Genomic DNA, 25,985 nt, shown 5'->3' on the forward strand with positions numbered 1-25,985 from the left:
AACCCTGAAACTTAGCTGAGGGCATAGAGTCTTAAGGTTTAAGAAAAGGTCTCCACTTTTTTTGCCATTTGTTTTTATGTGTATTGATTTTTAACAGGCTAAGGTTTTGCTACTGTATCATAAGAGAGTTTATTTGGTGTTTGTCAAGTTTTTCCGGAGAAACTGGCACGCACAATAAGTTTATTCTCAGTATGACAGCATTTGACAAGCTGCTCTGGAAACCTTATATAACAGTTTCTGGAAGAAATGAGGATGATTCTAATGGGAAGAAGGAAAGGAGGGAGGGAGGGGAAAAGGAAGGGGAAGGAAGGAAACCGACTTTTGATAATTATTTCTCAACAAATGTCTATATTTCAACTGGATTGCATGGAGAAAATGTTTCAACAGGATGGACTTGTGTATGTGTGTGAGAGAAGGTGGGGGAGAAAACAGTAGAATTGGCACATTTTCTAATTGTGTTCTGACTAAAGACTTCTTTCTTCTGGGCTGCTCATCTGAGTCAAGCAGCTGCTGAAGTTCCATAGTCTCCGCCTTCCAGGCAACAAGCAACAATAGCTACAAAAGGGATGTTCATGAAAGGCTGAGAATGCACTTATTTCACTTGCTCTGCGGGCAGCCGGAGCTGCGGAAAGATTTTGCTCTTGCTTTCCCAGCTGCTGGCAAATGGCAGCCTTTCTTGAATCATGCTGGGGTGATAATTTCCTCACCTAGCTTCACATTCATCTTGTGCAACAGAGCATTCTTCACTTCAGCAAGAACTCCACAACTGTAAGTGCCATTTGCTGTTTATCAGTATTCTTCTTATGTGCGTTGGAAACTGTGATGTATTGGAGTCTGCTAGTCAGTGGTATTTACTGATCAAAAATACCTAATGTGACTGGGTGGCAAAGAAACCCAGGACACCTATATCTTTAATATCCAGAGGTGATTTGGGACCTGTCAATTGCCTTTATGAGGTTTTCCCCACATGTTTATACCTGGAGAATGAGCAAGCTCTGCTGGTCTATCTTATTCTTCTTTTCTGTATTTGGAATAATTTTTGCAGTCATAGATATTGGTTATTCGGATTGGGGTTTTTTTTTGTAGGTTTTCTTCTTTCTACACCTCCCAGAGTCATTGCCATGAAACAGGCAGCTGTGTAAGTCATTGAAATAAATACATTATGTAACATATTTGCCAGTATTCTCCTTGGTTTCACACAGGGAGGGCTACTGCATCTGGACTGCATATATCTGGATGACCATTTGAGGACAACAAACAGAAATGTTAACTCTTTGCCTCCATCTAGTGGTCATTGGGAGTTCTGCAGCCCAGATCTGCATGTAGGCATTAAAGAAAGAGGTGAAGATTATAGTCATTTGCACACGCTGATGTAAATGGTTTCATTCAAAGACATGCAGAGTTAATTTATGCTGGAATAATATTTTTATCTTCTTTTTCAATACTGCAAATTGAGATGATCAAAAGAATATTCATTTTTATGCATACTTTGAGAAGTCTGACCTAAATCATTACTTAAAGAAAGGTGAGAGACAGCTGTGAACGTCTTACAATTCTGATAATTCTCAGTGAGATCAAAGATAATGGTAGGCAAACCTAACCATTATCAATATTTCTTAGCAGTGCATACTACTATGCAGGTATGGCTCTGTTACATGATCCCAGAAGATGGGATTTTCCAGTAGACATTACAGAGCTCTGGGTAAACTGAGAACATGACCTTCATTCTGCCATTGTGAGATGCACAGAAGATGGCAGATGTACATAATCCTTGAGCTAATGAGACTTAATTGAAGTACTCAAATGGTATGTCTGCCCAGCTCAACAGTGTGGTTCTGGGTGGTGTCCAACAAAAAAAAAAACAAGCAATAAACAAAAAAGCATTTAATGTTAAAGCATACATCATAACTCAGTATGAATATGAAGTACAGAATATAAAATGGTGACCAAGTATCATAATTAAAACAACCAGAAGGAGATTCCACTCAACTGGCCCTAAATCCCTGAGGAAAAACTACTCTAGAGAAATTTGTTTATTTTAAAAAAATATTTCTTATTGAAGATTTTCCAGAAATAGAACGTAAACATGAAATGATACAAAGTAAGATCAAGGAAAGGAAAAAAATGTATGAAAAATAGTACATATACAACAATCAAGATATATAAAGAAGCTTTACAGCAGTTACAAACAAACCTTATTTGTATCTCTCTTCCATCTTTTAAAGTACATATTTCCTTTCTTCCCATATTCAACCCTATTAATCAGCAAATCTATAAATCACCAGTTCATCTTTTTTTATTTCAGCAAAAAGTCCATTAAAAATTTCCAGTCTAAATAACTTGTCTTATTCCTGATCAGAAGGTCAATTTTGCTCTAGCTGCAAATTCCATCATTTTCACAATCTATTCCTTCACTGTGGATATTTGAATATTTTCCCATTTTTGTGCAGTAGTCTCACTGCAGTTATTGTGTATAAAACCAATATTTCATGGGATTTTTCTACTTGGTTACTCATAAATCTTAGTAAAGAAAATTCTGCGTCTATCTGAATAGTAGTCCTTAAATTTTTTTCTATCATTATTATGCATGGATATCCCTTTTTTTTCTTTTTCTGAAGTCCACCATAAATGAGTCTTTCCCATATTTTCAACACTGTACCTTACATCTTGGATAATTTCTCTGGCATCATACATCATTTTGTAAAAGTTCTTTCTTAAATTGTAATAATGTGAATTTTAGTCCTTTAACCACATTCTCTCCTATTGGTCCATCTGAACATTATAACCAAATTCTTAGCCTATTTTATCATTCACTCTTTAACTTGTTCTTCCTCCATTTTAAATCTCAGCAAAAGTTTATACATTTTAGCAATCACAAATTAAACTTCAAATTCTGTTTTATGTTTTTCAATTCCAATTACTTTTTTATTTATCTTTTATTTATCTTTCTCTTAATTGTACATATTTAAGTTCCCCATGTTCTTCTACTACCAAATCTTGAAGTGTTAACCATTTTACTTTGCCTACGGTTTCTTTTTCATATTGTAAAATGCTTTTGCTGAAATCGATAAAGTCATTTTTGGGCATAGCTGGGGTCTATACCTATTCCATATTCATAGTATGGCACTTCTAACATAATGATTTTAAAATCTATGTTAACCTTAACTTTATCATGCCATAAAAAAAACCATATATCATCCAAACCTCAGATTGTGTCCTTCTAATTCTAACATAGACAAACGAGTTCTGACTTACTGGCCTGAAACACTCTGATCATGTCATTGATATCTTTGCTACTTGTTCTAGAATCCCACAGTTCTCTGCATTCCACCCTATTCCTTCTTTGTTTTGCTCTTTTAACAAATATGGTACATCTGGGGGGAAAACTGCAGGACAAACCATAAAATTACCAAACTTGCATAGTTTGGAAAGCATCCTCCAACTTCCTTGTTGCTGCTCTCATAAGCTGGAGAAAGGACATAGAAATAAATAATTTAAGACAGTTAGCACAATAGTCATAATAGGTTCATTTGAACTTTAAAGGGGGCAGGTCAACACAAATGTTTATCTTTGAACATTACATAACTGAATTAACAAAATGTGTTATGTGTTGAACAACAGCTCTTTGCATAGCAACTCAGTTCCATGAACATAACAGAAACCTGTCCTCTATTCTGAGTTCAACCATCCCAAGGCTATTTCCTTGTTTCTCTTCAAATCTTTGGTTAAAGTCAATTTCACTACATGCCCAAGGGATTGTGCTTAAATGAGGTTCATAGTATCATGACTAGGACAGTCATCACAGAAATTTATTTTGGTTTTAATGTATGTATATTAGAAGCATCTTAGCTTTTCTTTGATGCAGTAGAGTGAGTGCATTCTGGGCCATGAGGTCTCCCAAAAAGTTGACAACTTTTTTTTTGTAAAAGTTTTTATTGTTTTTTTCCCATACATTCAGTAATAATTTTTCAACAAACGTGCTGTCTGAGTTTACATTCGTTAATACATATTTAATTCCTAATCCTTTATTCTTTCCTCTAGCCATCAATAAAATAAGTCCCAAGTTTGATAATATTCCGTTTCTTCTTTTTCTTTCAGTCTTATAATCAATCTATCATCTCTGCGCATTCTAGTATTTTTTTTAATTATTTCTTCATCTGATGGTATTCCTTCATTTTTCCAGTATTGCGGAAATATTATTCTTGCCGTTGTTGTGACATGCAAATTCAAATATATGCTTTGTTTGTTAGTCTTTTCTGGCATTATACCTAATAAAAAAAAGTTCAGGTTTAAAATCTATATGTTCTCCCAACATCTTTTCTACCCAGGCATGTATCTTTTTCCAATAACTCTTTACTTTGTCACATGTCCACCAAAAAAGAAAATACATGCCTGACTTATGTTTACATTTCCAACATCTATCTGACATATTTTTAAACATTTTTGCTAATCTTGCTGGTGACAGATGCCATCTATAAAACATTTTATATAAATTTTTCTTATAAGAAGTTGACATTGTCAATTTATAATTTCTTTCCCATAAATTTTGCCATTTTTCTAATTCTATATTATATCCAAAAAATTTTGCCCATCTTATCATTGTTTCTTTAACTTGTTTGCTTTCCATTTTCAAAGTTAATAGAAAATTATACATTTTCTTAATTAGTTTCTCATCAGAAGTTAACAATGTCTTATCAAACACAGTTTATTCCTTATAAAATCCATACAGTTTAACATCTTTATCATATGTAACATGCATTTGTAAATGTGCCCACCATGATAAATTGATACCCTGATTTTCCATTTCTTGTTTAGATTTTAAATTCCCTTCAGAGTTTAGAATATCTTTATATGTCCAGATTTTTTCAAAGTTCACTAAATTTGGCTATACAAATGCTTCCATAGTTGACAACCACCCTGGAATTTTCAAATATATTTTACATTTTATTTTTTCCCATGTTGTTAATAATGCATTTCTTATATAGTGATTTTGGAAATATTTATGAACTTTATTTTTCCTGTACCATAAAAAAGCATGCCACCCCAATTGTAAATCATGCCCCTCCAAATATAACAGCCTTTTATTTCTAAGGCTGTTAATGCAGCCATTACCCACGTTAATGCAGATGCTTGATAATATAAAACCCACTCTGGTAAACCAAGTCCTCTATTTTCCTTGGCATCTTGTAACATTTTCATCTTAATTCTAGCTTTCTTTCCTTGCCAAATAAATTTCAAGATCAATAAATTTAAGTACTTCTGATCTAGCGTTCGACGAAACGGGTGGAAGAAGCCAGGACTCCAGCTTCTTAGCCCGATTTTGTTCTGCCCGGCGACCACAAGGGATCAGAAAGTTGCCCTGGAGGGGCAATGAAGAAGGAGGGATGCCTCAGGAGTCCAGACCAAATGGCGGTCAGTCCAAATGGACTGAAGAAACCCTCCAAAAGGATGGAGGAAAGGCTGCCTGGTAAGCCCAGACAGCCCAAGTCATTGCCAGACGGAAGAAAAGTGAGGAGCCGTGGTGCTCTGCTAAACAGCTGATTGTCAATGGTGTGCTAAAACTGGGTGAGCCTGCTCTTTCATTCCTTTTGGACCTAGAAATGTTGATCCCCTGATTGGAAAGAGCTATGAAGTAAAGACCCCAGAAGGACTGGGGGAGGAGAGAGTTAAAAGTGGCAATCAGCTACAGGAAGGGGAAGGATTTTAAGGAAGATAAAAGAACTTTTAAAAATTTAATTTAGACTGACTCAAAGAAAGACTATCCTACAGGATGTGAAAAAAATTTTTTTTAGATATAATTCCTAGGGTAAATAACCTATAAAGAACTTTAAAAGAAAAACTTTGTAATAATCTTTTAAAACCAGACATTGACAAAACAGTGTACGAGGACATCTAGTGGTGAAAGGAGATACTACAGTAATACTAAATAATAAAAGAACCTGAAAGTGTTTGACCTTGAAACAATACCTGGTGTAAACAAAGTGCCTTTGTGTGAGTTATAAGTGAAAAGACTTTCTACAGTTATATCTGTTGACTCTGGATATAACTAAAACAGGAATTACTTGGAGACAGTGGGCTTTTTACATCTGTGACTCGACTGGAGGTTTTGGATTTCACCTAAAGTAGTTGGCTGGTTCTTTTTGGCTGGATTTTAGCCTAAGATAGTTGGCTTTTTTTTCTTTTTTCTTTTTTTACTTTGTTTTTTCTCCTTGAGATACTGGATTTAGCCTAAAGTAGTTTGCTCCTTTTACGGTTTGGATTTTAGCCTAAGATAGTTGGCTGGAAAAATGAGTACATCAAATCTCACCAGACTTATGAAAAAGACTTCCTCTGCACTCTCTGTTGGAACATCTAGCCCAAAAAGCTAGGGATCTATTGAAACAATGTTGCAGCATGAGAAAATAAGCACTGATCAAAACGAGATGCAAACTACATTAAAATTAATTCAAAAATCAATACAAAAAAACCATGAAGAGACAAAAAGTAATTTTGAAAAATTAAACGAACAAATCTCGGACATAAGGACACAATTTGAAGTCCACCACCAAATGATTGTTAAAAATGAACAAAGAATTCAGAAAATGGAAAATAAATCAGATGATATTGACAAAAATGGAAGTACTAATACAAGAAAATGAAAAATTAGAACAAGCAAATCAAAATCTAGAAGGAGCGGTAGCGATTTTAGAAATTGAGAAAGCGGAACACTACTTAAGATTTCAAAATATTTCTGAAGACAGAGAAAAAAATATAGCAGTTGTGATTATTGATCTCCTGGCAGAGGCTTTGAAAGCAGACAGAGCAGAGATGCAAATGGAAATAGATGAAATATTTTGAATGAATTCAAGTTACGCAAGGAAATATAAATTACCCAGAGAAGTGCATGTAAGATTTATAAAGAAAACAACAAGAGATGAAATACTGAGAAAAGTTAGAGATGAGCCATTACAATACAAGAACAAAGAAACTGTGGTGTTAAAGCAGATATCCAAGAGAGTAAGAGATACTCGAAGACAATATCATTTCCTAACTACAAAGCTGATTGCAAAAGGCATAAATTTCAGATGGTTAATGCCAGAAGGGATTTTAATCAACTGGAATAATACAAGATACCAATTGGATTCAGTTTGGAAAGCAGAAGATTTTGATGAAAGAAATCGAGCATTCTTAGATGAAGGAGTGCAACATCGACAAGAGGAGAGAAAAGATCAGAAACAAATAGAAGAAGCAACTGAAGAAGTAATTATACAAAGAGGAGAACAGAAAGAGAAATTGGATCAAGATAGTGAAGGAACTGCCAGAGAACAGAGGATTACAAGATCGACTAGACCTAAATATAAATAATTGAAATGGAGAAAGAAAAGTGAACTTTTTCAGTGAATATAAATGGACTAAACTCCCATCAAAAAGAAACAAAATTTTTAGAAAACTACAGAAATTAAATATAGATATAATTTGTTTGCAAGAGACACATATAAAAATATTATAAGCTGTTGAATACCCCAAAACTGGGAAACTTTACCATGCATCAAAACAACAGAAAAAAAGAGGTGTTGCTGTATATATTAAAGAGACAATAGATTCTAAAATGATTTATTCAGATGAAGAAGGAAGAATTGTGATGGTAGAAATATACTTACATCAAAAACAAACATTGTTGGTAGTAATCTATGCACCAAATAATAACCAGGAAGAATTCTATCGAAATCTCCATAGAAAAATAATAGAAATGGAGCACCAAAATATTTGTTTAATAGGAGACTTTAATGCGATAGTGGATGGGACATTAGACTTTAAAAGTAGTAAAACAGGAAAAACTGGAAGAAAAAAATTACCTAAGACCTTTTTTAATATGATAGAAGAAATTGGAGTACAAGATATTTGGTGGGAAATCAATCCAGGAAAATTACAATAAACATTTTATTCAAACAGTCAAAAATCCTGGTCCAAAATCGACATGATCTGGATGACATCTGAACTGAGGACAAATATGCAGGAAACTGAGATAGAACCAGGTACACGGGCAGATCACAACCCTTTAATTAAATCTGTTGGATTCAGAAAAATTGGCACAGCAAATAAAAAGAGCAAAACAAAACTTTTTTGAAAATGCAAATAAACCAGGAAGATGGTTAGCTTATAAACTTAAAAACCAGAAGAAGAAAATGATAAATAATTTAGTAGATGAAAAAGGTTGCCTACAATTTAAAAATGAAGAAATAAAAAAGATAATTAAAGAATATTACAAGAAACTGTATGACACAGAAGAAATTCCAAGAGAGAGAATGATCCAATATCTGGAAGAAAATAATCTTCCAAAAATTTCAGAAACCTGTAAGATTATGTTAGAGGAAAAAATAACAATGATGGAAAAAACAGAGGCCATAAGAAGACAAAAAAAAAAAACCCTGAGAAAACACCAGGGCCAGATGGACTATCGGTAGAGTTATATAAAGCTTTACAAGATATACTAAGTGAACCGCTGAAAGACGTTTGCAATGAACTTTTGTTGGAGGCTAAACCCCCAAATACATGGATAGAAGCAAATACCTTAATACCAAAAGAAGACTCAGATTTGACACAGATAAAAAATTATAGACCGATATTGTTACTAAATGTGGATTATAAATTTTTTACTTCAATAATGGCAGAGAGCCTGAAAAGATTTCTAACTGAATTTATACATTAAGAACAAAATGGCTTTTTGCCAAAGAGACAAATTAAAAATAATTTAAGAGTAATAATGGATGAATTGGAATATTATGAATTATATCCAGGGAAACAACTGGCACTAATATTCCTAGATGCTCAAAAGGCATTTGATAATGTTTCCTGGCAATTTATGATTCAGCAATTAAAAATAATGGACTCTGGACAGAACTTTATAAACATGATAGAAAGAATATACAATAAACAAACAGTGAAAATGATTGTGAATGGAGACTATACTAAGAACTTTGAGATAAGAAAAGGCACAAGGCAAGGATGTCCATTATCTCCATTGTTATTTATTTTCACTTTGGAAGTTCTAAATAGAAATATTAGACAAGATATAGAAATTAAAGAACTAGAAATAAAAGGTGAAACATATAAATTACAAGCAATTTGCTGATGATTTGGTATTTATTTTAGAAGAACCTTTGGAGATGATTCCTAAACTATTGGGAAAGATAGAACAATACAGTGAAATGGCAGGACTGAAAATAAACAGAGAAAAAACTAAAATAATAATTAAAAACCTTACAGGTAAGCAAAAAAACAAAAGTCGGAAAAAACAGAATTGCAAAGAGTTAAAAAGGTCAACTTTCTGGGAATATATTTAACAGCAAGATGTTCAATGATAAAAGAAGATAATTATACGAAACTATTGAATCAAATAAGACTAGATTTGGAAAAATGGAAAAACCTGCAATTGTCAATATTAGGAAGAATTGTTACCTTGAAAATGAACATATTACCGAAAATCTTATTCTTATTCCAAACAATACCTATAAAACTTGAGAAAAAATTCTTTGACAACAAAGTTGACAACTTTAAGACTTGTGGACTTCAACTCCCAGAATTCTCCAGCTAGACATGCTGGCTGAAGAATTCTAGGAGTTGAAATCCACAAGTCTTAAAATTGCCAAGTTTGGAGACCCTGTCCTAGACTCTAAACTTACTTCATTTAAAATGTTTTAATTGTTTTAATTTAAATTAAAAATTAATATTTAATAAAGTTTTTTTAAAGGCTCTAGCCCTCAGATTCAAATTTTGCTTATATTGGGGGAAACTATGAAGCTGCAGTTTTTGCATCCTGTATCCTATGACATTTGGAAAGGCATATATCTTGTAGAGTAGCGTTTCTTAATTTTTTTTCTCTCAGGACCCCTTCCCATTTTTAAAAATTATAGAGGACCCGAAAAGAGGGTTTTTTTGTATGAGTTATATTTATCCGTATTTACCATAATTGAAAATTAAAATTGATGCATTGATTTACCATAGCTGGTAAATTATGGTTTACCATCATTGGTAAATTATTATACCAAATTATTTACCATAATTAAAAAAATAAAATTGATGCATTAACTATTGCTACACTTCCCATAATTTGATGTTTGATAGGATTTTAATATTTTATTTTTCAAGGTAAGTTGGCAGATGATTTTGATTTATGGACCCCTGAGAGGGTCTTGAGGAACTGCTGTTCTGGAGAGAAGGCAAAAGGAAGACAGGGGTTCCTGCTTTTTTCACAGAGTGAATCTGAATGAGCTATAGAAGAAGCTTCCCATTCATGCAGACAAAACTATGAGCAACAGACATGGGGGATGGCAGAGTCTGGTGATTGCTTTCCTGTGGAAAATTAGCCAACTAGCAATGCCAGCGCACGGATGACACTGACATGGAGTCTTAGTTCTGAAAGATTTGAAAGTTGATAGACAGAAATGCTCTAGGGCCACAGGTCAGTAAAATGTTTTGGAATAGTGTTAAATAATACATTTTTCTGGTTCAGGATAACATTATCCCAAGGTAAAGAGGGACTGGAAGTGAACTCCCCAGGATGGCCAAAACCAGGAGTTTCTTCTTTCTTTCTTTCTTTCTTTCTTTCTTTCTTTCTTTCTTTCTTTCTTTCTTTCTTTCTTTCTTTCTTTCTTTCTAGGATAACCATCGATAGGCTTTTCTGTAGCCTTTTCAAATAAGCATGGCAGAGGGAGGAACTTCAAGACACTGGGAGGCAAAGAGACGTGATGTCAAGAGGGCAGAGGCCAGGCTCACCCTGGGGCTGCGCAGCTTAGAGGAAGCCCGACTCTACTATCTGAACACCATGACCAAGGAACAGCAGCGACTCCAGCAGGAACTCCTAAGGTTGCAGAAAAGTGAGGGTGCCTTTGCCTCTCTTTTCATCCAACATTTTGTTCTAGTTGTTTAGAAAGGACAAGAGTAGATTTGATTTATAGGAGTTGAGAAATAGCCCTAATCAAAATACAATTAAGGTTTACTTGTTGTACATAATTTGAATGGCAATTTAAACAAAAGTATTTCAGTCTGCCAATTTTTCTAGTAGCCAGTTTGGTGCCATGGTTAAGGCATCAGGCTAAAAACTAGGAGAATGTGAGTTCTAGTCCCACTTTAGTATAAAAGCTAGCTGGGTGACTTTGGAACAATCAGTTTTCTTCAGCATTAGTTAAAAGGCAATGAAAAACCATTTCCAAACAATCTTGCCAAGAAATCTGCAGGGACTAGTTCAGGTGATCTCCAGGAATAAAACTTTGACTTGAAGGCACAACCCCCCCTCCAAATCCCTAGAGAGTGTTTTCCTTCAAAGTAATACATTAACAATGTCGCAGAAATGAAATTTCATATTTTTAAGTTTTCAAAACTCTTTTGTCAGGGGCCTTCACAAGAATATCTCTGAAAATTCAAGTCCTATGATAAAAGAAGATACCTTATTATGGAACAACAATTAGTGAAAAAGCAATTAACTACGGGCTTTCCAACGGAAGCTTTACCCTGCCAAAATGCAATCAGCCATGACCTTGTTCCCACAGAACAATTCATTGTTTTGACTAAACTAAAAATACCCATCCCCCCTCCCAATTCTGTGGTAACCGAAAATGAAGGGAAAATGGCTTCAATCAAATTCGTTTGTAGAGTTGACACACTGGTTTTAATTCAAATTATCTGAAAGTACCTGGTAAAATACACAGTAAGATATTCTAAGTCCATAAAAGATATAACTTAAATATTATTTTCAATTGGAGCAAAAAGTATATGAAAATGTCAAATGTAATAAAGCAAATGTTATATGTGCATAACTAATATATAATGGGAAACTAGAAGAATAAAAACACAGTGTAAGGTGAGTTTTAAAGGTGATTTAAAAGAGGATTAGACAAGTCTTCATTGTAATTATATATTTCTTCCATTATGTTTTTTTTCCAACTGATAACTGGTGGCTATGTTTTACTTGTGGGCTTTCCTATATACACCTGCTTGGACACTGCAAGGGCACAGTTATAGATGGGGGAGGTTCTGATCCACTATAGTGATTATTTATTTCTTGTGATACCACTCATTACTACATAAGAACAATGAATGAGAACAATAAGGTGCTAAGATCAAAAATAGAAAGATCAACAGTTAAAAGCCTGCTTTAACTTGAGTCTTTTTAGAATCTTTAAAAAACTGATCAAGCACTCAGCAAATTTACCTGGAGCAGGTAAAGAAAAGTTACAACCTCAGGTTGCTCCAAGACATCCTGCAGGAACTTGGGGGCAAATCTCTTTGGATTATCTTAATAAATAGGGAGGATCATTTGCATTGTTAAATTCTGATAGTTAAAATCTTAGCATTCTCCAGCCAGTGTACCCTTTCAGCTGGTCTAGGCTACAATGAATATGTTTGTAGGCGCTTGTGGTTAATTAGTAGATACAGCTGATGACAAGTTTTTATCATGATACAGAAAGAAGAGCATATGCTACACAACACTCCATCTCTTTCTGTCCTTTTTTTGCCACATCTTCTTTAGACTTCAGATACAAAGAGAGAAGGGGTATTTCAGTTATCTCAGTGGTTCTCAACCTTTTTAATGCTGCGACCCCCAACCGGTCATAAGTCGAGGACTACTCAACCAGTCGTAAGTCGAGGACTACTCAATTGGTGCAGCACCGTTTGCAGAATGAGACTATTGGCGGGCTCAGCAGGGCAGAGACAGCCTGGATAATTCCTATTGGCTTTTGAAAGCCAATAGAATTAGACTCTATTCAAGAGAGTCTATTCTATTGGCTTTCAAAAGCCAATAGAATAAAAGGGAGTAGCACAGCTAAGGAAAAGGGGAAAAAAATGGCGGACTGCGTTGTTTGGCGACCCCCGTGAAATGGTCGTTCGACCCCAAATGGGGTCCCGACCCACAGGTTGAGAACCACTGAGCTATCTAGCCGGCTCCAGAGCCCAATTCAGCAGGTCACTTCATGCCTGCTCTCCCTTACCCGATACCTGCTCATGGAAAATCAAGCTTTTCTTTTGAGGATTGTGTTAATTTTCTGCTCATCACACAGTTCAAGGAATATATCAATTTAAAATAATGCTCTTACCTGGAAAAAAAGTGCACCTTAAAAGCCATTATATGGTTTTTTGGGCTCAAATTCACTTCAACAAATGCATGAAGCACTGTCCAAGCTGAGGAAAAGAGAAAAAAAGTTCTCCTTTGGGGGTAATAAAAGACGGTTGAACAGTAAACATAAACGTGGACAGATTTAAGCAGGCCCTTTCTTTATTCTCAAATTGACACTTCTTGATTGCTTTTCCCTGGAAATAACAGAGGGGAAAAAATCATCATTCTCAGACAGTTCATGTATTCTCTTATTATTGTCTAGTTTGACTTTAGAGATGAAACTGGATAGCAATTATTTCTTTTTCACTTCTTTAGGCTGCTCTAAGCAGAAATTCTCATTGGGCCCTGGACATATTCGCTTTAAAGCAACTTTGCCTCTACCTTCTTCTCTGGTGGTGCAGAATTCTGCTGGCTTCCATTATACAGGATTGCGGTAAAAACTGACCTCATTTAAAGTTGTTCAGTTATGTCAGAGCCTTGGCTGTCTACAGCTGCAAGTTCCACCTTATTAGTTGGCTACAGTGGGGCTTGTAGCTTTAAAATGAAGAGCAAAACATGAGATCCCTGAGGGATGGTATCCTGTCAGTACAACAGTAAGAAACTAAGATGCAAATGGTCCAGGTTACACCCTCAGAAGGACCAGTCCTTACTGAATTTAGTGAGCCCCTGGCATTCAATAGCTATTGTGTGGCTCTTCAGTCTTTCCCTCTTTAGTGGAATTTTACTAAGAGAAGAGAAAATATGGAAGAAGCCATCAGAAAACATGGGGGAGGGGGAGGTTACACAGAGAAAAGCCTCTTAACAATAGTCATGAATGAGCTAACCTAATTGTGCAACTGCATTGCTTTACAATGAAAATTCCACTACCAATTGTAATTATGATTGTAAGTCACCCAGAACACCCTATGGTAAGATGGGTGGTGAATAAATTTTACAAATACCAAGGACTACCTGTAGGGAAAAGACATTGGAGGTGAGAAGCAGTGGGCCACATTCATTTAGTCTCCAGTGATATTAACAGGAATTATTTTAAGGACTTGCAGAGGAGAAAAGGATTTGTTTTCTATCAATTTTCTTTTCTCTCCTGAAGAGAGGTACTACCAGGCAAGATAATGATCCCCAGTAGGATGGATTAGATATGTGGGTTTTCCATGCCTCTATTAGAGACTACAATCCAGTCAGCAGTAGTTTCTGATAACTTGTGAAGAGAATACTAATGAAAGAAAAGTAGCATTTCTCTCTTCCTTTTCTAGATCGCGAAGAAAAACATTGCCGAAGACTGGGGAAGTTGCATGGACAAAGCAGTCTTTCAGCCATCCATGGAAGCTCAGTGGAGATGTCTCTGGTTATGAAGGAAAGAGAAAAAAGCACTTGCCACCCTTGGAGGCCAAAGACCCAAATATTGTTGATGACAGAGACATGAGCAGTCTTAAAGACTCCATGGCTAAACAGCTAAATATTTCAGCAGAGTCTGTGGGCAGGGAGGACACTGATATCATAGAAGAGCAAGGAAAAGACTCAGTGAAAGAAGAGCCAAGGGATCCTCGAGCCAAAGATACCATTATTGTCACCAAGCCCATGAATCTCCCTGACAATCGAAGACCTTCTCTCGATCGTGAGAGGCTGGTCATGGATCCTGAGGCCTATGCTGCTGATGGACGCCTCAGGACTATGTACAACAGACCTGATTTCCTCAAATCTTATGGTGAAGTTAGGAAAGCCCGCTATATCCGGCACAAGGGTATTCCAGCCTGGGAAAAGGAACTCAGCCTTCAAGATATATTTGGGCCCAAAAAAACCATGGGGCATTCCTCTTAGGAAATGGTTGCTACCAAAGCCAAGCCCTAAGCAGGCAGAATAGGCAGATGTAGCAAAGTAAAGCACCAAGAGGCGTCTGTTGAAAAGACTGCAGAGACAAGACCATTTAGCTACTTCTACCGGGCAAGCTAAATGCAGTCTGGTCTCAAGCAGGCAGCAAAAACAGGTCTTTTATTGAGCATCTGGTGGGCTGCTGTGCACAAGGACAAAGTGGGTAAGGAGGTGAGGGAAATGGGGAGATAAAGGCTCAAAGTTTCATTGGGAACATACAATTTAAGATCAATGAATATGTACATAATAATTCTACTCGGTGACTTAGTTTTATCAGACGTAGTAATCAGCTCAAAGTCCAGACCACACTAATATGAAGGACGTTTGGGGAAAAGATAAAAATGATGAATGGACTTTGAAGGTTCTTATTCCAGTTTTTTTAAAGCCAGGTCTTTCAAGTCTTGGTTAACATCTTTTGACATCCATTATTTGAGCTGATAAGCATTGTAGCATTTCCATATGTCACCCCCCCCCGCCCCCAGATTGCCTTTTAGTTTTTAATGGGGAAGGGGGAGAAAATAGCTATAGAGTCTTCAGTTTGGCTCCTGGCATCTATCTAGATGAGTCCTTGCAATTTTCTTTGCAAGTTTTTAGGAAGGATTTGGCACTCCCTTCTTCCAGCTACATTTATGTAATACCTTTATTAAGGCCAGCCAAAATGGCAGAAAAACATGTGTAAATTTCCTTTAGAGCAATGTATCAGGCTAAAAATGTTTCTAGAAAGTGAAGAATTGAAAAAAAAAAAGTAAGAAAGTCCAAACACTAGGGCAGATATGGTGCCTATGAGTTCTGTCCTTTAAACTAAATCTGAATATGTTAAGATGTGGATTGTGGCTATCAAATTAAAGATCTGACACTAATATGCTGGTATCAAATTAAATTTAACATTCTAGGATAAAGAAATGATGAGTTCCTCTTTTTTGTAAACATCATGGTGGTCTAAAAATTAGCCTCTTTCCCTGACAAGTTTGCTTTCTGGTTACAGATGATTGACTGTCCAGTTCTTCATAGCAGCCAATGTGTTCTCAGAATTCAAAATACATCTTAAAAACATGTCTCAAAAAGATTAAAGGCACTTATTGCATTGCTTCATTATAAAAAAACCCAAACAATAATACCGATATGCTTTTATCAGCTAAAATGTCATTAGTAAGCTTTCAAGTTCTGAAGACACCAGAAGATGGTTCACGTTTGGAGCTTCAAGCCAGGGGACACAGTAAAGCTCTACAGGAAGTTTTCCAGAATTATCCACTGGTGCTAGGGACTGCTCAGCCGGCAGGATTCTGATGTGCTCTAATTGCAGTCCTTTCTAGTTTCCTGCATGTCTGAAATAGCCCGTGTCATTGCAGGACTACCTAGGATAGTGATGACGAACCTTTTAGAGACTGAGTGCCCAAACTGCAACCCAAAACCCACTTATGCATCGTCCAGTGCTGGGTGGGTGTGGCCCATTGGCTGGGTGTTGCCAATTGGGTGGGCATGGCCAATTGGGTGGGCATGGCTGCGGTGGTAATGGCAGACTGGGTGGGACTAAAAAGTTCAATCAATCAATTCCAACTTTGCAAGATTTTTTTTTTCTGCGAGAAGTTGAAATTGACTGATTGAACCTTTTTTTTTTTTTTTTTTTTTGCACATGGCAGCAGAGGCCTAAAGCAAAAAGATTTTATAAAACCCAGCTGAAGGCCTAGGACTGGGGCGACGGCACGCGTGCCCAAAGAGAGGGCTCTGAGTGCCGCCTCTGGCACCCGTGCCATAGATTCGCCACCACTGACCTAGAAGGCAAGATACCATTATCGCAGCAGCAGGGAAAGTTCCAGTGACTGGAAATACAGAGTCCTGTGGATGATGGTTATAACTATTTGGTATTAGTACCATGACCTTAATCAAGTAGTACAATCTGCATCTTCCCCAAACTTGTTTAGAATTTTTTGCTAGTTTCTAAAACTATTTTTTCGGTCTGAATGATAGCTATATATGTATTTGGATTCATATTGTTGATGAGTGTTGGTATATAATTCTTTAAGAAGGAAAAATAACACTCCACCTAAACCTCCACTGATATTGCAATACTGATAAGCCCAGCCAGCATAATCTTATCTCCAAGAAATTAAGACTTCCATTCCCCTTACTTAATGTTTGGTTAGGGAAATCAGTTCATTTAGTGCAAATTCATACTAGGAATGATAAAATTGGAGATAAACAAATTAGGATACTTCAATTAAATTTGGTTACAGATTAACATTTCAATTTAATGTAACACAATTACTTTTCATCAGCATTTGGAAACTCATGTATGTGTGGGCTTTCAAATATTAATAGTCTAGGAAATACAAATTTAGCATTTATTATTAAAGAATGTTCTGGAAAATGGATAGTTCTGATTTAAGTGATTCATTTAGTACGCTGTACTTTATTGAATATACCTACATATGTGATTATGGATTTGAGCAATGTGATACATACTCTTCTCCGACTGAAGCTAAGATCTGGACCTGGTCAAAGACTGGGTGGGGGAACCACTTGGAAATACTCAAATACCACATCTGATTTGCAAACACTATTTAAATAAATATACCAAAAAGATACTTCCGACTCCCCAGGATCTTTTGTGCTTTCATTTTTCAGTAATTTAAAAAAGAGGTCTTTTTGGCCTTCGCAAACCCTGGCAAGATTATTTATCTCCATTGATGCATTGCAGTTAATATACATTTGGTATACTGTTTTGGCAGGGGGCATTTTTAAAGCAGGTCTGATCATCTGGTACTCTTTACAGTGCATTGATTTAATTCTCTTGTCACTGGCTTTCTTGACTAGAGTTGATGAGGATTGGTATCTAGGATCCCTAGAAAGTACTAGGCTGCCCGGATCTTCCTCAATAAATCCTTAATATTTATCAGAGAATTTCACTCAAGCTACAGTGACTTCTGTATAAACATAAATAAAATTGTACTGCAACTTGCCTGCAATCATTAGAAGAATTTATTTCAAATAAAAACAATGATGGAAAAAATTAGGATGTCAGACTTTAAGAAGACCATCTTGCTGTTGAGATACAACTTATTCAAAAAGTTTATTTACAATGTCAGCTGCATACACCGTTATTCAGAGGTACTGTAAATTCCTTTTGTAAAATTGGGGCATACTCAGTGGTTGAAAGGTTTGTCAACAAAAAGACAAAAATAAAAACTGAAGCTGGTGTTCCCTTAGACCTTGAGGTATATGGAGAGAGACCTGGCTTGGCAGAATGACTTGTTCAAATAAACACTATCTTGTTAGAAAAAAAGAATAGTTTTAAAATAAAATTAATAACATGAGCATCTTTAGCTACAGAAATGCTCAACACTATTACCTTGATTATACAGTCTTTTGAAAAAAGGAATCAAATCAGTTTATTACAACCATATGGCCATAAACAGTAAAAAATCCAATTGTAGGCTATTCACATACATACATATATAAAAATGCACTGAGCATAATCTAATGATGTTGTAATTGTTTGCACAATTCTTTATCGCATAATGAGGAAGTGGAGCTAAGATGGTGGACAGGCAGCAAAGACTGTAAAGAGTGCCTCCAAAAGTAAAGATTTTTTTAACGTTGTATTTTTAGCCCAGTTTTAACCCATTTTAACTCTTGTATGACTTTTTATAAAAGCATATATATTGGAGAGGCTACCATTGTGTTTTACCTACATTTTAACAAGCTAGGATTTTTAAGAATGGGGAAAAAGAGAAAGAGACAGTGTGCACTTTCCAAGCCATTGAAGCAGCAGAAAATGGAAGATTATACTGCATGTAGACAGTCTACTGCAGTAAGTAACTCATCTGCAGTCTCCTTGCCAGATAGATCTAATTTATGTGACTCATTGGAATGGGACTTATAAACTGAATTTGAAAGCAAACAGCATATAGAACTTCCTGCTTCTCTCACAGAAAATATCTCCCCTCCTTAGAACTCAGCAGTTTGCTCAGCAGCCGCTTTCCTTGCCCAGGATGGGAATGTAACAAATTTAAAAAGGGAGAATGCAACAGGCTTCCTTTCCAGACAATGTTTGCTTACAGCTCAAACTGTAAACTCAATCTATGAACTTTTATCAAATGTCATAAATAAGGTTGACTGCTTGAAAGAATATTTTGCAAAGTTTATTAAAAGTCACCCAAATATTGCAGAAGGACCCAGGAGGACATCTACTGATGGACATCGGGTGGCTAATTCAGAAACTGAAACCAGAGCAGGCCTTTCTCTCCCTCCCAAAAACATGAGAGGAAAGAATACCTATAAAGAAAACAACACTCGATCGGATAGTCCAAGAGATGACCAATAACTTCTGTTTGCAGACCAACCAGGTTACCTTGCAAATTTACAACAACAGAACAACTAGAGTGATAGAAAAGCTGTTAGGCCATCTCTGAACTAGCTGCTCCGCTGCGAATACACTGATAGATTTACTACATGCAGAATGGTTATCAGGAAGAAGGCAATGTATGGAAATTTTGTTATCCCACTATGCTTTTTAGAATGAAGCCCTTCTTGAGCATTTTTTCAATATTCCCAATATGTGTCTTCTGCTCAGAGAAAGTATGCCCATTCCTAGAGCAGTCTCTCCCAGATGGAATTATTGCTTTAAATCCAAGCTGCAAGAGACCTCATACTAATAAACTTGAAGCTGTCGCAGCTGAATCGACCTTGAGAAAGCAGAGGAGTGATCTACAAACTGTTACTGGCAGCTACAGAATCTGCTGAGGATGTGCCTCCTTGGGCTTTGTCAGTCCAGATTGGTTTGTCAGTCCCCCTCCCCCCCACCAGTTTTGGGGTCCCAAGAAGGATGCTTGGATTTCTTTCATACAATCCAATGCCAGGACAGTGTTTGAGGCCACAGTCAAAGTACTTGGAGCCCCAAGGCAGGGCTATTTGAGGCCCCAGGTGGGGGTGGCATACATTGAATGAAAAAGCATCACCATTAGGATATTGGCCCCAAAAAATATTATAAAAATACCTTTGTGAGGAGAAATAAGGTCAATCAATCAGAATATAGTTGGGAGTGACCTTGGAGGACCTAGTCCAACCTCCTGCTTAAGCAGGAGACCCTATACCATTTCAGACAAGCAACTGTCCAGTTTCTTTCACACTCTAGTCACACAATCATCTACAGCAGTCCACTAGGAAAATCTGATTTGCAAAGGCAAACAATAATAACAAAGAGTGTTCCAAGTGGAAGAAACATTTTCCTATGAACCGCTGTCTTGCTATTTTTTATCTGGGTGATTGTTGCTCACTAAAACTTGTTTTTCTAATTCCAACAACTTCTTGTACAGTTTCTCTGCTGTGTCTTCATTAATATCCATCTGGAAGTCAAAGAAACCAGCAATAATTAACTATGCATATGCATTTAATAAATAAAATAAAATAAATTAATTTTAATTAATTAATTAAACTGATGGGGGAGATTTCAAGTGCTAACTCAGCTTCTGTCTTCTGTGACATTTTTCTCCCCATGAAGTTGCCCAATTAAAAACCACTGAAGCTGAATGTCATGGTTCCAATAGATGAAACCAAAAGAAGTAAGAACTGTGAGGCATTTGTTTTCCTCAAAGAACAATTTTAATTGCTACATAATATCAGCATGAACAAAGGTGAAACCAAGACTGGAAGTTCCCCCCCCAAAAGGTTACAAAGTAAAAGTTATATTCCCCACCCACTAAATATGTACCCACCAAACACTTGAACGGATTTGACCTTGGTTCCCATAAGAAAGTTATTGTTTTGTCTGGAACAGAAGAATGCATTTTGTCTCCCTACAAAGTTGTGGCAAGCCAAAAAATGAAGAGGAAAGATGGCTGTGACCAAAAGTAGTTTTGTAGGTTTGACACTGAAAGTATTTGCAATGCAAATCCAATGTCAGAAAAGCTGGAGGGCAACAAGATTAAATGAGACCCCTGCATGTTACAGCAGTTGAATCTCTCCCTAAGAGCTGTGAATAGAAAAATCCCAGGGAACTAGACTGGAGGGAGGAGAGACAAGCTCAAAATGCTGGGTTTGTGTATTTCTCAAGATCCAGTTTGGGATATGCCTAAAGAACCTTATTTCCACATGTGTCTGCAACATCTGGACAGAGTGGTTATCAGTAAAATCAACTCACATATAGTATTTAGAATGATAAAATGTGTACACGTAGTCCTTGAGTTACAACCGTAATTGCACATTAAGGTAGGAAGATAGGAGGATATTAAGTAATTCATGTTAAGTAAACGAGCCTCCACCTCAGCTCTCCTCAATGTATTTGTTAAACAAATGCATGGGTTGTTAAGTGAGTGAGGGGTAAATCAAGGGTGGAGAAGACAATGGGGGGGAGCTAGTGCAGGAACAAGACCCACCTTCCTCTGGCCTCCCTATGCCTTCCCCCACCCTTCACTTGGGCCTCCTCTGTACCCAGCCCCTGCATCCACCACTGATCAATCGCTCACTTACCTTTCAAAGATCTCCAGTGCTCAGGATGTCCGGGTGGGAAAGGAGGACAGGCTGCTCCATTAACTGGACCACATGGCAGAAAAGCAGCTTTTTCTGAGATGCTGGCAAAGCTCTGAGTTTTCAGCAAAACTTTTTTCTTGCTACATGCTGCCTCTCTCTTCCAGCAAATGCATGTGGCCACATGCTGCCTCTTTCTCCCAGAGAAACAGCAGCAAACTCCTTTCCTTGCTATCACTCTCCCTCTTTTTGCAGGCAAATGTTATGTGCTCTTAGGGAATGGATGTGTGTGTGTGTGTGTGTGTGTGTGTGTGTGTGTGTGTGTGTGTAAACTATTCCTTGCTGCATATGTGTGTTTGCTTGGAAAAAGAGGCGGTGTGGTTTGTGTGTCTTTGCAGAGAGAAAAGGGAGAATGATACCAAGAGAAGAAGTTGCATTCACTGGGAGAAAGAGGCAATATGTGGTCGTGTGCATTTGCTGGAAGGGAGAGGTAGCATGGGAAGAGTTTTATTGGTAACACAGAGCTTTGCCAGCATCTCAGAAAGACTCTTCTTTTGCACCACGTGGCTGCATAATGGAGTGGTCTGTCCTCTTTTTCTACCTTGACATCCTGAGCTCTGGAAAGGTAAGTAAGCGATCAGTGATGGCAGGCGGGCAGGAGTGTATATAACCTGCAGGCTCAGTGCCTATGGCAAACTGGAGCAGGATAGGGGGGAAATAGGTGGTGGGACGAGATATGTTGTAGCGTCTCTGCGGTCAGTCCTGGTCCGGTTGTAAGGGCAAACAACCACAAACATGCTGCAACATACATAACTTTGAGACTGGGTCATAAGTACTTTTTGGGTATCTATTGTGACTTTGAACTGTTGTTAAATGACCTATCACAACTCGAGGACTACCTGTATGTGACTAGGGTCTAACATAAGAAAATTAGGGGATAAAATTTTTGGATAAATGGGGATTATTGCAATGAGTAAGGCTTACACAGAAATATCTCTCCAATTTCTAAAATTCCAGATTCATTAACATTTCCTACGTGGTTGTTTATAAGATGTGCTGGAAAGGTCTTTCTGATAATCCTCAGTGGGATCCCTAATTTACACTGCCTGATTGTAGAATTGTCCAGAAATGTATTGCACAGCACCCTACAACCCTACAAAAAGAGTGCTTATTGTATCACTTCCTCAACAGAATTTACTTACCTTGCGGCTCTCAGTATAATTCCTCCCCAAAATGGTAGTACAACTGTGATATTTCACCAGGGAATCCAGCAACTCTGGCTTCTGCTTAAACAACCAAATCTAGAAGGGAACCCAAACATTTCTTATTCCATGGACTCTCCATTCAAGACACTCCATGACAGTGCTGAGAACCTTCATATCTTAGCACTGGGAGCCTCGTCACAGAAAACAAGGAACAGGGTGATCTATCTAAGGAATGGTAGAGAAACTCCTAAAGAAGATAATAAGCAGGTCAGTCTAGAGCACAAGCAATACCAATATGTTAAAAGAAATGGAAGCATTGCTCAGGTTATAAGAGAACCTTGCTGATTTCAGGGTGCATGCAAACTCATCTCTCCTGGTCACTGCTGGAGTTCTATTTCTGTTTCTAACTCTACAAGATTAGTCTGCAGTCCACAGCTGTGAGGGAAAGAAATCTTTTATGTATGTCATACACTGTTTTTATAGATTATTTGCTTAGTTTTACTGCCTATTTTTTCATTAAAAGAAATGTGCTAAGTTCACATGGAAGACCAAGCCCACAATATCTGCAAGAGTTTTGCTTTATACCACAATAAAATTGCTATCAGCTTTGAGCCATGGATCTATATAGGACATGACAGAACCAAATGGATGTGAAGGTGCCCTAAGCCATGGATATATCTAATAGTATTTTACCTGTGCTTCTGCTCCATTGTATGGTGTCAGAGTATATGTAGGGGTGCACAGGCGTAACTGGTAGAGCAAAACAAGCAAGAAGTTAGCATTTTCTTCCCCCTTGAAAACACACTAAACTAAAAAAAATCTGTTTCAAAGGAATCAGTTTCACTATTTCACTGAATATTAGCCATTCTAATATTCCAGTAAGAAAATTCTCAAATAGGATTTGCACTGTGGGTACTACTATATACGATGGATGGGCAACCTTTCTGAGCTAAGAAACTAGTTGGAATTTAACATCATATAGTGCAGGGGTCCCCAACCTATGGGCTGCGGCTCTTGGCCAGCGGGCCATGGAAATGGCTGGTTCATGTGTGCACATGTGGGTGCGCATTCCCCACTTGCGCTAGTGCCCATGGGCCCATTGGTGCATGTGCGCGGGTGCGAATGGGGCCACTAGCTCCAAGTGGGTGTGTGCTGCCCATTTGCGCATGCATGAACGGGGCTGCTAACACCGGGCGAGTGTGCGTGGCCCATTTGCACATGCGTGAATGGGGTCACTAGCACAGGGTGGGTTGTGCGGCCTGTTTGCACATGTGCACGGCACCAGAGCATGCTGCATGTATGAATGGGGCTGCTAATGCTGCATGGCCCTGTTCGTGTGCGTGTGCATGCGTGACCAATTTGGAAACTACTTTCCTTCCCTCCAGGCCGCAAGTCCAGAAAGGTTGGAGACCTCTGATATACTGGATGTAATCACAAAATGGCCACCATAGGAACCTTGCCACAATGAATACAGCCATAACAAAGCATCCATTTATTGGAAGATAAGCCAGAACCATCACTTCAATGGAAACTTTTGCAAAGAAAGGTAGACTTCTTAATAAATATGTTTCTAAAGACAAGTGCCTCCCTTGGCAATATGCCAGCTTCTATTTGCAAAGAATTCCTTTACAAAGTCAATAGGGCAGAGAATCTGTTGGGCATCGGTGTTTAGGAACATACTCACACCTGCAGGTACGAAATAGTTTATCCCTGTATAACAAAGTAAGAGATAGTTACAGCACAATTTTTGTATTTTTTACATTACGCTGAATCCTGGGTGTGCAAATTCAGTTTTTCTTATGATTCTTTGTGAAATTGAATCAATCCTTATTTCCTTCAACTTTACCTCTGTGGTGCAATAATACTTCAAAAGGCACTTACCAGCCAGAAGAAAGGAAAAAACAGCTTCCATAAAAGAGGGGACATCATTTCATAAGTTAGATTGGTCATTACAATACCTGGACACATGACACTTGAAAATAAACCCTAGTTGAGGAAAAAGGGGAGAGGGGAAGAGATGGGAGGTGGAGAGAAGTTCATCATATAAAATATAATGACACTACGCATAGTCATGCTCACCTATGCCTGTTGGCTAATACACCCCCAAAGAAGGAAATAAATATTTTTCTAAGCTTCCTTTTCCAAAATGGTCTCTTCTGCTTTTCATGGATATAAACAGCAGAGGAGTAAAAGGGAGGTATTTGGCCTTGAGGCCAATACAGAATGAATGAATGGAATGAAATTGCTCTCCAGGCTTATCTGAAATATGCACATTTGTTTACAACACCTTACTTGATTCTATTAGTTGCTATGGAGGCCGATGTTATAAGGTATTGAAATCTATAAAGCTGCCCCTTCTCTGTTTCTGAAGATTTAGAAATCTCAATTATGCATTATTTACAAACTTTGATTCTTATCTTTCTAGCCACATGGACAGCATACTTGTTCTTTGATGTTTCTGCTGTGGTCCGCTATTGGAAGAGCTGGGCCTCACCTGCTTGTTGAAATGGTTGTTTAAAGCCACACTTATAAGATCAGTGCAGTATTTAGAGGAGCTGTAGGCCTCTTTGCCCTGCTTGTGTTGGATGTCATCAAAATTAAAGTTAGACTTATGAGCATTGACTGAAGAAGTCCAGATGAGCTGGGAAGGTTTTTCAAGGCAGCACAGCAGAGGCTCCAGCTGCCGGATCTGAAAGTAAACAAACCAAGCCTATAGAGCAGACATGTCAAACATCAAAGCCAGAATGCATTCAGCCTTAGATCCACGGGGCAGCCCCATCCTGTCCCCTGGGCACGTGCGCAAGCGGAGTCCGGCGTCCCTGTTGGCTGTCTTGCCCCGCAGGCTGACTTCCCGCCCACCCACAGCGCTGGCAATCTCTCCCCCTCCCATCACCCCTTCCTGAGCGTGGAGGAAGGAAAGGAGGGTGGGAGGGAGAGAGGGAAAAAAGTGAGGGAGGAAGGGAGGGAGGAACAGAGGGTGGGAGGAAGGAATAGAGGAAGGGAAGAACGGAGGAACGGGGGGGGGGTGGGAGGGAAGGAAAAAAGGAAGGAAAGAAGGAGAGGCAGCTTGGTTGAAGATGCCCCAGTTCACACAGTTCTGCTTCAATCCTGGATCCATTGAGACTTGGGCTCAAAGGAGAAAGCAATTTTGTGTTCTCTTTTGTCACAGACAGGACTTTATTGGCAATCCAAGTTAACACTGGTATTCTTGAATTGTGAACCCTTAGGAAAGTATCCCTTCCTTGTGTGTTGCAAATAGCCATTTCCAGTGGGAAAACAGGAGAAAGCAGAGTAGGGGAAAATATTTTCCTTTCCAGTCTGAATTAGACCATGGCAGAGTCCCTTCAGGAGAG

At 37.8% G+C, this 25,985-nt stretch overlaps 2 protein-coding genes across 9 annotated transcripts in view; one reads left to right on the top strand and one right to left on the bottom strand.

The window, feature by feature from the left end:
- On the top strand, positions 1–15,865 carry LOC120310516 (coiled-coil domain-containing protein 190-like). Of its 5 annotated transcripts, none has more exons than XM_039348997.1 (4): positions 1–768; positions 10,129–10,856; positions 13,409–13,526; positions 14,347–15,865. In XM_039348997.1, exons 2-4 carry the CDS (start codon positions 10,682–10,684, stop codon positions 14,909–14,911), a joined length of 858 nt encoding a protein of 285 aa, XP_039204931.1. In that variant the 5' UTR covers positions 1–768; positions 10,129–10,681; the 3' UTR covers positions 14,912–15,865. The 5 variants fall into 5 exon arrangements, with proteins under 5 accessions (XP_039204931.1, XP_039204932.1, XP_039204934.1 ...); XM_039348998.1 differs by having other exon boundaries at positions 10,236–10,856; XM_039349000.1 differs by having other exon boundaries at positions 10,640–10,856.
- Positions 12,808–25,985, bottom strand: part of HSD17B7 (hydroxysteroid 17-beta dehydrogenase 7) — a 19,155-nt gene continuing 5,977 nt past the window's right edge. The window contains exons 5-9 of one of the 4 annotated variants that reach the window (XM_039348993.1): positions 25,127–25,321; positions 24,514–24,618; positions 23,326–23,382; positions 22,630–22,728; positions 12,808–13,287 (exon numbers count right to left, since the gene is read on the bottom strand). In XM_039348993.1, coding sequence (XP_039204927.1) covers positions 13,126–13,287; positions 22,630–22,728; positions 23,326–23,382; positions 24,514–24,618; positions 25,127–25,321 — 618 coding nt within the window. In that variant the 3' untranslated portion in view covers positions 12,808–13,125. Of the gene's footprint in view, positions 13,288–17,923; positions 20,308–22,629; positions 22,729–23,325; positions 23,383–24,513; positions 24,619–25,126; positions 25,322–25,985 lie in introns of those variants that run through there. The other 3 variants (XM_039348992.1, XM_039348995.1, XM_039348994.1) reach the window with 3 other exon arrangements.

Source organism: Crotalus tigris, unplaced genomic scaffold, assembly GCF_016545835.1.
Source record: "Crotalus tigris isolate CLP2741 ecotype Arizona unplaced genomic scaffold, ASM1654583v1 scf7180000018217.1405312, whole genome shotgun sequence".
NCBI classification, from domain to species: domain Eukaryota; kingdom Metazoa; phylum Chordata; class Lepidosauria; order Squamata; family Viperidae; genus Crotalus; species Crotalus tigris.